The following is a 13,187-nucleotide window of genomic DNA, read 5'->3' on the forward strand; positions in this document are numbered from 1 at the left end:
GAACTGTCTGAGGACTTGAGAAACCAAATTGTGAGGAAGCATGTGCAATCTCAAGGCTACAAGTCCATCTCCAAAGACCTGAATGTTCCTGTGTCTACCGTGCGCAGTGTCATCAAGAAGTTTAAAGCCCATGGCACTGTGGCTAACCTCCCTAGATGAGGACAGAAAAGAAAAATTAACAAGAGATTTCAACGCAAGATTGTGCGGATGTTGGATAAAGAACCTCGACTAACATTAAAAAAAAGTTCAAGCTGCCCTGCAGTCCGAGGGTACAACAGTGTCAACCCGTACTATCCGTCGGCATCTGAATGAAAAGGGACTGTATGGTAGGAGACCCAGGAAGACTCCACTTCTTACCCCGAGACATAAAAAAGCCAGGCTGGAGTTTGCCAAAACTTACCTGAAAAAGCCTAAAACGTTTTGGAAGAATGTTCTCTGGTCAGATGAGACAAAAGTAGAGCTTTTTGGGCAAAGGCATCAACATAGAATTTACAGGAGAAAAAAAGAGGCATTCAAAGAAAAGAACACGGTCCCTACAGTCAAACATGGCGGAGGTTCCCTGATGTTTTGGGGTTGCTTTGCTGCCTCTGGCACTGGACTGCTTGACCGTGTGCATGGCATTATTTTCTCACACTGGGCCCTACGGTATGCTGCAAAATTTGTTGTTCAGACTACCAACAAATTTTGCAGCATAACGTAGGGCCCAGTGTGAGAAAGCTGGATCTCCCTCAGAGGTCATGGGTCCTCCAGCAGGACAATGACCCAAAACACACTTCAAAAAGCTCTAGAAAATGGTTTGAGAGAAAGCACTGGGGACTTCTAAGGTGGCCAGCAATGAGTCCAGACCTGAATCCCATAGAACACCTGTGGAGAGATCTAAAAATGGCAGTTTGGAGAAGGCACCCTTCAAATATCAGGGACCTGGAGCAGTTTGCCAAAGAAGAATGGTCTAAAATTCCAGCAGAGCATTGTAAGAAACTCATTGATGGTTACCGGAAGCGGTTGGTCGCAGTTATTTTGGCTAAAGGTTGTGCAACCAAGTATTAGGCTGAGGGTGCCAATACTTTTGTCTGGCTCATTTTTGGAGTTTTGTGTGAAATGATCAATGTTTTGCTTTTTGCTTCATTCTCTTTTGTGTTTTTTCATTTAAGACAAATTAAATGAAGATAATAATAACAAAGAATTTGTGATTGCAATCATTTTCAGGAAGAAACTGAGTATTATCTGACAGAATTGCAGGGGTGTCAATACTTTTGGCCACAACTGTAGCTCATCCATGAATTACATATAAAGGGTTTGCGATTTACGCCAAGAGCAAGTATATACAGTGGGGCAAAAAAGTATTTAGTCAGTCAGCAATAGTGCAAGTTCCACCACTTAAAAAGATGAGAGGCGTCTGTCATTTACATCATAGGTAGACCTCAACTATGGGAGACAAACTGAGAAAAAAAAATCCTGAAAATCACATTGTCTGTTTTTTTATCATTTTATTTGCATATTATGGTAGAAAATAAGTATTTGGTCAGAAACAAACAATCAAGATTTCTGGCTCTCACAGACCTGTAACTTCTTCTTTAAGAGTCTCCTCTTTCCTCCACTCATTACCTGTAGTAATGGCACCTGTTTAAACTTGTTATCAGTATAAAAATACACCTGTGCACACCCTCAAACAGTCTGACTCCAAACTCCACTATGGTGAAGACCAAAGAGCTGTCAAAGGACACCAGAAACAAAATTGTAGCCCTGCACCAGGCTGGGAAGACTGAATCTGCAATAGCCAACCAGCTTGGAGTGAAGAAATCAACAGTGGGAGCAATAATTAGAAAATGGAAGACATTCAAGACCACTGATAATCTCCCTCGATCTGGGGCTCCACGCAAAATCCCACCCCGTGGGGTCAGAATGATCACAAGAACGGTGAGCAAAAATCCCAGAACCACGCGGGGGGACCTAGTGAATGAACTGCAGAGAGCTGGGACCAATGTAACAAGGCTTACCATAAGTAACACACTACGCCACCACGGACTCAGATCCTGCAGTGCCAGACGTGTCCCACTGCTTAAGCCAGTACATGTCCGAGCCCGTCTGAAGTTTGCTAGAGAGCATTTGGATGATCCAGAGGAGTTTTGGGAGAATGTCCTATGGTCTGATGAAACCAAACTGGAACTGTTTGGTAGAAACACAACTTGTCCTGTTTGGAGGAAAAAGAATACTGAGTTGCATCCATCAAACACCATACCTACTGTAAAGCATGGTGGTGGAAACATCATGCTTTGGGGCTGTTTCTCTGCAAAGGGGCCAGGACGACTGATGCGGGTACATGAAAGAATGAATGGGGCCATGTATCGTGAGATTTTGAGTGCAAACTTCCTTCCATCAGCAAGGGCATTGAAGATGAAACGTGGCTGGGTCTTTCAACATGACAATGATCCAAAGCACACTGCCAGGGCAACGAAGGAGTGGCTTCGTAAGAAGCATTTCAAGGTCCTGGAGTGGCCTAGCCAGTCTCCAGATCTCAACCCTATAGAAAACCTTTGGAGGGAGTTGAAAGTCCGTGTTGCCAAGCGAAAAGCCAAAAACATCACTGCTCTAGAGGAGATCTGCATGGAGGAATGGGCCAACATACCAACAACAGTGTGTGGCAACCTTGTGAAGACTTACAGAAAACGTTTGACCTCTGTCATTGCCAACAAAGGATATATTACAAAGTATTGAGATGAAATTTTGTTTCTGACCAAATACTTATTTTCTACAATAATATGCAAATAAAATGATAAAAAAAACAGACAATGTGATTTTCTGGATTTTTTTTTCTCAGTTTGTCTCCCATAGTTGAGGTCTACCTATGATGTAAATTACAGACGCCTCTCATCTTTTTAAGTGGTGGAACTTGCACTATTGCTGACTGACTAAATACTTTTTTGCCCCACTGTATTTATAGAAAAATGCTATTCGTAAAGTGCCAGTGCTTAAGTCTTACATTAGATCCCAACAATGTGCGTTATATCATTCCATAGAAGCTACTAATCTGATTTAAGGTATCTTAATAAAGAGCACGATAACTGTTCCAAGGCAGGTTTCTGCTGGTACAACAATGCATGAAGTCAGAGTAAAGAATAGTTAATCAAGGTTATTACGCATATTTACCACCTGGATGAGATAGTCAGCAGCCCCAACGCGCGTTTTACATGGGCTTCCTCGAGGAGCTGAGAGCACCCTATGCCATTAGCTTATAAACCCTCAGTCACATTTATTCTGACTCCTTAACAAGGCTGAGTGTGTGGGACGCTTGAGATACCATTTCTGTGGCTCTCTACGTGCCACTACTAATGAAGTGATTTCATCAGATAGCTTAAACTCAACTGCAGGAGGTATGTTTCTAGAAGATTCTAGAAGAAGGTTTATTTTCCACATGAAATCTTGTAGCTATACACAATTACAGTAGGTAAAAACAACTTATTCTGAACCAGAGATGCACACACATGTGCTTCTTAACATGGGTGACATACCGATTGAGGAAAAAGAAAGGAGGGGTTACTGACATGAGAGTTACATCGGAGTCATGTGGAGAGAGGGAGGGCAAATTCTAAAAGGGCAAACCCTATTACAGGGCAGCATAAGAACAACACAATGATAATACAATACTGTCTGTATGATTCCTAAATCATGGGACATGACAGAATTCACAGGATTTAGGCTACACGTGACTACAAACTATTGCAACACTTCATACAAAAATGTACTTTTCTTGCACATGCGAGCATGCTTTGTGAAATAAAGGTAATGTAACAGATTCAGTCATTCACTTGATAGAACCTGTGATGACCAAAATATTCTGTCAAATAACAGCATGCAAAGCTATCAATCAGTGACTAGGGGACTGACTATTGTAGATCACATGATTATAGGATTTCATGTCTAGATTATATTTTTGCAGCAGATTATACTTTTCTGGAAAGACAATGGTTCTGCAAAAAATTCTCAAATCTAATTGTATGAGAGAAAGTCTGCAGTACAATGGTCACTATACAATGTATGGAGGTGTGCCAGTTTTGGAGTACGGCAGTACCGTTAATCAGCTGATCGGTAGGGTTTCTTTATCCTCATTAATTTTGGGTAGAGTTGCTCGAATTGGCTGGCAGTTGCGATTCAGTACAACATTAGGTAGAGCTCATATGCGGGTGTACATACTTGACCTGCTATTGAAATTTTAATTTTCTTACTTATTTTTTTATTGCGGTTTTATTTTTTCTTAAGTACAGGAATAAATGAAATCTTCAAGACTGCCTGTTTTCTTGGTTTAAAAAATTGTCTAAATCTGGCAAGTGACCTCTATGCAAAATGGATGGCAAACACCTCCAATAATGAGTAAGTTACATACTTTGTATGCATGTACAGAGCTATAAAAGTACACCCGTTAAAGAGAAATTGTCAGCTGATTTTTACTGTCCGAACTATGTTCTGCATGAATAAAACACTGTCTGCATTATTGCAGCCATGTTTTTTCTCTGAAGTGTTAGGGTGTTTCAGAGAAAACATACCTTTAGAAGCTGACTATGCTTCTCAGATGACTACACTATGTTCCAAATTATTATGCAAATGATATTTTTCTCGGATTTTCCTAAATGGTCGGTCCAAATGACAGTCAGTCTAATAAAAGTCATCACCCTTTAGAGTATACATCGAATTTTATTGAAGAAACCACCCAATGATAACAGTATAATCTCCAAAATGAATAAAACCTCAAAATGCACTGTTCCAAATTATTAGGCACAGTAGAATTTCTAGACATTTGATATGTTTTAAAGAACTGAAAATGCTCATTTGTGGAATTTGCAGCATTAAGAGGTCACATTCTCTGAACAAAAAAGCTATTTAAATCCAAAACATCCTAACAGGCCAAGTTACATGTTAACATAGGACACTTCCTGATATCACCTTCACAATTCTTGCATCCATTGAACTTGTGAGTTTTTGGAGAGTTTCTGCTTGTATTTCTTTGCATGAAGTCAGAATAGCCTCCCAGAGCTGCTGTTTTGATGTGAACTGCCTCCCACCCTCATAGATCTTTTGCTTGATGATACTCCAAAGGTTCTCTATAGGGTTAAGGTCAGGGGAAGATGGTGGCCACACCATGAGTTTATCTTCTTTTATGCCCATAGCAGCCAATGACTCAGAGGGATTCTTTGCAGCATGAGATGGTGCATTGTCATGCATGAAGATGATTTTCCTCCTCAAGGCACGTTTCTGCTTTTTATACCATGGAAGAAAGTTGTTAGTCAAACTCTATATACTTTGCAGAGATAATTTTGACATCTTCAGGAGCTTTAAAGGGCCCTACCAGCTGTTTCCCCATGATTCCGTCCCAAAACATGACTCCTCCACATCTTTGCTGACATTGCAGCCTTGTTGGGACATGGTGGCCATCCACCAATCATCCACTACTCCATCCATCTGGACCATCCAGGGTTTGCTTGACACTCATCAGTAAACAAGACTGTTTGAAAATTAGTCTTCATGTATGTCTGGGCCCGCTACAACCTTTTCTGCTTGTGAACACTGTTTAGGGGTGGCCGAATAGTAGGTTTATGAACCAAAGCAAGTCTTTGAAGGATCCTACACCTTGAGGTTCGAGGGACTCCAGAGGCATCAGCGGCTTCAAATATCTGTTTGCTGGTTTGTAATGGCTTTTTAGCAGCTGCACTCTATCCGATGAACTAGCCTGGCTGAAACCTTCCTCATTATGCCTTTATCAGCACGAACACGACTGTGCTCAGATTCAGCCACAAATCTCTTAAAAGTAAGATGATCACGCTTAAATTTTCAAGAAATATCTAATGTTTTCATCCCTTGACCAAGGCATTGCGCTATTTGATGCTTTTCGGCAGCAGAGAGATCCTTTTTCTTTCCCATGTTACTTGAAAACTGTGGCCTGCTTAATAATGTGGAACATCATTTTTAAGTACTTTTCCTTTAATTAGAATCACCTGGAAAACTAATTATCATATGTGTTTAAGATTGATTTCAGTGATCCATTGAGCCCTGAGACACAATGCCATCCATGAGTTTATTTGAAAAACAAAACAATTAAATCGTTTTGACACTTAAATCCAATTTGCATAATAACTTGGAACACAGTGTAGTTTAAGGCAGTTCCCCAGGGGCAGCTTCTTCCTGCTCTACTCCCCTATGCTAACAGGTATCTCACTAGGTTTTTGTATAGGGAAAGACCTGTCAGTTTAGGGGAACAGGCAGGGAGAAGCCATCTAAGACCTGTCGCATAGTCCAGCCGAAACGAATAGTCCCTGTCCTGCTTTTCAATAGTGTGTTTTATGAAATGCATAATCAGAGTAAAACATTCTCTGCTGCAATGCTACCCATTGTTTGGGCAGTGTGAATCAGCCGACAGAATCCCAATAAAATGCTTGGACCCTTTCCGGTACTTCTAGGTGTCTGAGATTTCTCATTGGAGTAACTTCTAGGACAGAATAGCTCTGTTCATTGGGCACCCAATAGAAAAACTGCATGAGGGCCCAAAGTCCCCTACCTCTCCATAGTACAGCGCCGTGATTTAGCCATACAGCCATTATACAATAAGCATGAAGACTAATACAAAGCATTTCAACTGCCATACCTTATAGTGTCTAATATAAAAAGATTGCCAACTAGAAAATAGTTTCTCCAATTTAGAAAAAACATGGACAGTATAAGGACATCTCTGCTTTAATATGAACTAAAAAAAAAGCACACCAGAATTAAACCGTCTGAACAACTTGTGTGAAAATATATAATGGTGATCATTAAAGGGTTCTCTCGCCTCACCAACTCCTTCCATATGTCTGGTTATTGCATTTGGATGTAATAAACCGTGTCTTCAAGGTTTCTCGTTCCTTTAACTCCTTTGTGATCCACTCTTTTGTTTGGTGAGTGCATGTTGTATGATTGTTGTTTTCATTTATCCATGTCCGTCTTTCCTTGTTCGTCTTGACCTGTGTCCAGTTCACATGCCTGACAACAGAGATTGAATAGGGTCAGAATGCCAGTCATGAACGCCGCTAGAACAGTTGATAACAATGTGCCCTGCAATATTGATAACAGTGAATTCTACAAAACCTGCGTGTAACAACCCTGCCGGCATCACTGCATTTCCTCCCATCCCCACCTGCCTGATACACCAACTAACTCACTCCAGGCCATGCTGTGAGTTCTGTCTGCTGTCGGCTCCATGCTGTGTGCCTCATGTCGTCTGCCTGCTCTGTGCAAGCTTCCTGGCTGTGTGCATAGGGGGGCGGTGCTGGCAATTCCAGGTTCTTTTTGAGACTGTGTGCATCTTCCCCGGCCAATTGCCTGGAGGCATCTGATACTTAAGGCATTCCCACCCATTGGAGGATGCCTGAGCAAACTATTTTGGTCCTGTCCTGTCTCAGCTACCCAGTGGGGCTTGATACCCTGGTCTGAATCCTTGTCTCTGTGTCTTGTCCCGTTCCTGATCCTGTCTGTGTACTCTGGTCTATATACAGTATGTTCCTGTTGTTTCCTTATCTGTTTGCCTTTCCCTCTCAGCTGTGCGTACCCTTGTGTCCATTCCTTTCTGCTCGGCTCACCTCAACCCGTGGTTCTGCACCTCTTTGCTCTGCTCGCCGTAACCTGTGGCTCTGCACCTCTCTGCTCTGCTCGCTGCAAACTATCGCTCTGCACCTCTCTGCTCTGCTCGCCACAACCAGTTGCTCTGCACCTCTCTGCTCTGCTTGCCGCAATCTGTAGCTCTGCGCCTCTCTGCTCTGCTCGCCGCAACCTGTGGCTCTGTTCCTTCCAGCTCTTGGCTCTGCTTCCAGCGGTCCTGCTCTTGGCTCTGCCTCCAGCGGTTCAGCTCTTGGCTCCACCTCTAGCGGTTCTGCTCTTGGCTCCGCCTCCAGCGGTTCTGCTCTTGGCTCCGCCTCCTACATTCCTGCTCTTAGCTCTGCCTTCTACATCCCTACTCTTAGCTCCACCTCCTGTGGTTCTGCTTTGTATCCCCTCCTTGCGGTCCTGATCTATTTCCGTTCTGCCACCTGTGGGTCAGGTTCGTACCTGTTCTCATATACCCTCCTGTCTGAACAGGTCCCTACTTGTTTCCATATACCTGCCTGTATTCCGGTTTTTACCTAGTCAGTACCTGTTCTGCCAGAGTACCAGCCTTGTCTGCCTGTCCTGCCAGTGTTTCAGTCATGTCCACCTGCCTGCCAGTGTCTCAGCTGTGCCTGCCTGCCAACCCGTGTTCCGTCCCACAGTGGGATCAGCAACCACAGCCAGACACCACCCTGGAGTGGTACCTGGCAGCTACCTGCAGCACAAGCCTGACCTCGACATCAGAGGCTCCAGTGAACACCAAGGTAGCTGCTTAGGCCTCTTTCACACTTCAGTTGTTTGGCGTCAGTCTAAAACCGTCCTGTTCCTCAAAAAACGGATCCGTTTTTTTTTTCGACGGATCCGTTTTTTTCCCCATAGACTTGCATTAGCGACGGATTGTGACGGATGGTCGTCCGTTCCATCCGTCATGCGACGGATCCGTCAAAATTTAGCGGACGTCATCTAGACATTGACGGTAATTGCAACGTTTTTTGTCTCCGTTGAAATGACGGATCGCGACGGATCCGTTGCGTCCGTCATTCCATAGAATGGCCACCTATGGGCGACGGATCCGTCGCGACCGTTATTTCGACGGATCCGTCGCCCCAATCCGTTTTTTCAATTTTTTTCAATTGCGCATGCTCCAAAAAGTATATACAACCCCCGAGTAACGGATCCGTCAAAAAACCGGATCCGTTACATCCGTTTTTTCAACAATTGTGACGGATCCGTCGATCCGTCACTTTGTTGGAAGTGACTGACGCCAAACGACTGAAGTGTGAAAGAAGCCTAAGTCACACCCCTTCCAGGGTAGTCTGGTTTGTGCCACTGTGGGACCACAACACCCCCACGCTCGAGCCAACCAGTCAGGGCACGAGCATTACACTGCTTGTTCATTCATAGTGGAAAATCGCATCTGCAATTGATTCACCTGCCCTCAGTACAGGGCTAGCTCCAGGTTTTTGAGGGCCCCGGGCGAAAGCGTCTCAGTGGGCCCCCCCTTTAACACATACCACGATTCATGATGCACAGATACAGCAGAGAAATGTAGGTATAGTACAATGCCAGATTTCACTTCTTACATGAGTGATAGCTATTGTAAATTCTACAATACCATACAGCAGAGTGTCTTTATATAAGTCAACCCCTTATATGCCAATTTTTGTGACCTACTCCCTCTTCCTCAGTTACCAGTAGGCATTTTATTGTTAGCTGAATTTGCTGCAAAGAAAAACCTGCATACATTGAATATGACAATTTTTTAATGGAAATCTTTTAAAAGTAAACATTAGAAAGCATTAACGTAGAACATTTGCAAAAGTGCAAAATGGGTAGCATATAGCACAGCCACGTAGTATATAGCACAGCCATGTAGTATATAGCACAGCCACATAGTATATGACACAGCCCACGTAGTAAATAACACAGCCCACGTAGTAAATAACACAGCCCACGTAGCATATAGCACAGCCATGTAGTATATAGCACAGCCCGCATCTCCCCCCCCCCCCCGAGAATGGCCCCACAGTCCAGTACTCACTGTTATACTGTTATAGTAAAAAAAAAGAAAAAAAAAACAAACACACTCCTCACCTCTCCTCGTGCCTGCACTGCTCCCGTCTCAGTGGCAGACACGGTGTTTCGGGCTGTTGGCCCTCGTCAGTGCGAAGCATGAGAACTGATTTGGCTAGGTGGGAGGCTCTGGACTGGGGTCTAAGGGGTAACGTTTCTCCTTATGGAGAGTGACATACCAGCTGGCTTGTCAAGGTAAGAAGGCTTATTCGCCATGCAATGCTCCTCTGGGAAATTAAATATGCAAATTGCCTCTTCTGAGAAAAAGAGCCAAATCAGTTCTCATGCTTCGCACTGACGAGGGCCAACAGCCCGAAACACCGTGTCTGCGAATTGAGATACTGATTTGGCTTTTATCCTAAGTCATATTGCACGACTCGTTAAAGGGTTGATTGTGACTTGTAGGATCGCTACTTACAACAGGAGGCGCTATAGAGTTAAATCCTCTTTTTCTCAGAAGAGGCGATTTGCATATTTAATTTCCCAGAGGAGCATTGCACGGCGAATAAGCCTCCTTACCTTGACAAGCCAGCTGGTATGTCACTCTCCATAAGGAGAAATGTTACCCCTTAGACCCTAGCTTTATAACATGACTCTAGTGGGTCACAGTAGTGATTATAACATAACAATTCATTTTACTGTGACCCAATATACATCCTAATGAAGCTGTATACAAATTTGCTTTTAAAATAAAATATTTAATAAATAAAAGTTCATTTTTATCCACATAATCACCCCTTTTTTTCTCTTTACCTTTATTTTGAATGGATAATTTCTTGGTGTTGTCCAACCTATGTGAATAATGTCCGATGAGATTTGACAATTTAATTCTTGTTAACGTGTATGAGTCTGTCTATTCAAATCAGCACATCTGAATGTGTATGTTCCTCTTTTTCAGAATACCGCAATCTATAAAAGGCTCAGTTTATTGCTATGGCATTGCAGAAGGGGGGCAAGAGGAATGGGAGTTCGCTTGGAATTATTATAACAAATCAGACAGTGAAGATCATTGGGAGCTGACCTCCCTCAAACAGGGCTTGAGTTGCACCAGGGAACCATGGCTCTTGTATAGGTAAGCAGGCAACAGTAATGACTGTACATCTTACATAATAATGTAATATAGTAGTCTTAAATTTGTTGTCTGCTTCATTTTATTATTTTATAAATGGGCTCATTGTGTTGAAAAAATAGGAAAACCTCACATAATTAACGATCAGACTGGTGTTGCTCCTCTGCGCTCCATATTGTGTCAGCCATTGTTCACCTCCCTTTCTCTTCTGGCATAAGGTGACCATTGACTGACTGCAGCGGTCACATTTTATTCAAACCATAATAAACAGTAAGAAAACCAGCAGGTGGCATGTTAAGGACCACTGGAGGAGAGCATGTGTTTCTAAAGTTTCCACCGTAATGATCCCATTCGTACAATAATAAAATGTAGTGAACAACCCCTTTAATTCGAAGGTCAGTTTATCCCTATGAAAGTTTATGATGCCTATACTGTACAACTCATCAGTGTTTTGCATGTATACAACCTTCCCATCAGCTTCTCTGTGTCCTGCTAGCTTGGTATTATAACCTGCCCTTATATAAGTAAGTATGGCCTTTTTAGTGATATAGTGCCACTGAAATATCCTGATTAAAATATCTGATATTGCTTGGGTACAGTCATGGCCGAAAGTGTTGGCACCCTTGAAATTGTTCCAGGTAATGAAATATTTATCTCAGAAAATGATAGCAATTACACATTGTTAGGGCTAGTGGAACGCACCAAATAATTAGAGAAAAGGAATAAGGTGCGTTCGCAGCCCGGGGGCCACCGTGCAGAGATGGAACCTGCTGCTAAGCAATGACGGACTATATGGTGTATACACACGGGTTAGCTTCACTCTGTGTGAAATAGGCGAACCCTGTTGCTTCACAGGGCCGCAGTACCGCACGTAACAAAACTAATAATTAAATAGCACGAGAGTGCATGCGATGCCGCACTGGCGGACACCACTAACCACCCAGACTTGGGTTTGGAAAGCGCGGTGATAGCGCACGGCGCTGCACTGGCGGTCACAGTGCAGCGCCCCAGAGTCCTGGTCGTTGCAGTACTGTGGCTCCGCCACTATGGGGAGCTATGGTGCGTCTGATGGCACTGAAGGAGTTCATCTGACCAGGTATCACAGACACCAATACATTTCACAGCTGGGCCTCCGGGGGGAGCTAAGGGTTCTATTCATTAGGCCACTCCCCACCATAGTGGGTAAACTGGGGGTCAGGCAGGAAGTTAGATCAGAAAGCTGACTGGGTTGGAACCAGGCAACACCTTGTGGCAGAGGGTGTTGTGGGGGAAGATACAGTAGGGTCTCTGTCAGGGGTGGGATCCTGACAGAGGCTTGGCAACTTGAACGAACGTAACGGGACCGCGCCTGCTCCGGGTAGCGGCGGTGCCCAAGGAAGGACTAGAAGCGAGATAGATTGTGCTGAGTGAGAAACGAGATCAAGCAAAAGGAGAAATACCAGTGGGGGTCGTGCTGTAATACCGGAGCAACACCCCACTGAGGCGCACTACCGGTGGCCGGAACGCCGAGGGAGTATCATAACATTCAGCTTCAAGCAATACTCTAAACAGCGGCAGGACAGTCAGTCTAAGGCGGGCTGTCTAACTTAAATCACCTATGCAGTCTTGGGGGGCAACTTGTGGAGAGGGGCGACTCTAGGGTCCCGGAAGAGCTCCGAGCCTACCCGTCATACGGGTGCCGTCCCAACCAGAACAACAGGGAGGGACGGAGGATTAGAAGAACATCATTTAATCGAGTTGTGAGGGAACTTAAGAAACAGACACAACGGTTGTGGGGACTTTCCGTAAGCACAGCAGGGAAGGACCACAACACATAGCGCTAGAAGGAAGGCTGTTATGACCCCAATGGCGAGGGTCTCAGAGGAACGTGGAAGTCTGCAGAATACAAAAATCCAGCTCATAGGGCAGTGGTAACTGGGTTGACCATATATCTACTCCTAACGCCAACACTAGAAGTAGCCGGGGATCATTCCTACGTTGATTCTAGATGACACGCGCCAGCCGGAGAATCTAGCTACCCCTAGTAGAGGAAAACAAAGACCTTTCTTGCCTCCAGAGAAGGGGACCCCAAAGCTGGATAGAAGCCCCCCACAAATAATGACGGTGAGGTAAGAGGAAATGACAAACACAGAAATGAATCAGGTTTAGCACAGAGAGGCCCGCTTACTGATAGCAGAATAAAGAAAGGTAACTTATATGGTCAACAAAAACCCTATCAAAATCCACACTGGAAATTCAAGAACCCCCGAACCGTCTAACGGTCCGGGGGGAGAACACCAGCCCCCTAGAGCTTCCAGCAAAGGTCAGGATATAGATTTGGAACAAGCTGGACAAAAATACAAAACCAAAACAAATAGCAAAAAGCAAAAGGCAGACTTAGCTGATATAACTGGAACCAGGATCAGTAGACAAGAGCACAGCAGACTAGCTCTGATAA

General features: G+C 44.0%; 1 protein-coding gene across 1 annotated transcript in view; it reads left to right on the forward strand.

Annotated features, from left to right (window-relative positions):
* LVRN (laeverin) overlaps nucleotides 1-13,187 on the forward strand; it is a 228,735-nt gene that overhangs the window by 160,352 nt on the left and 55,196 nt on the right. Inside the window, exons 16-17 of the mRNA XM_077290673.1 lie at nucleotides 4,258-4,368; nucleotides 10,580-10,753. Coding sequence (XP_077146788.1) covers nucleotides 4,258-4,368; nucleotides 10,580-10,753 — 285 coding nt within the window. The remainder of the gene's footprint in view (nucleotides 1-4,257; nucleotides 4,369-10,579; nucleotides 10,754-13,187) is intronic.

The sequence above is a fragment of the Ranitomeya variabilis genome, chromosome 1 (genome assembly GCF_051348905.1).
Source record: "Ranitomeya variabilis isolate aRanVar5 chromosome 1, aRanVar5.hap1, whole genome shotgun sequence".
Lineage (NCBI taxonomy): Eukaryota > Metazoa > Chordata > Amphibia > Anura > Dendrobatidae > Ranitomeya > Ranitomeya variabilis.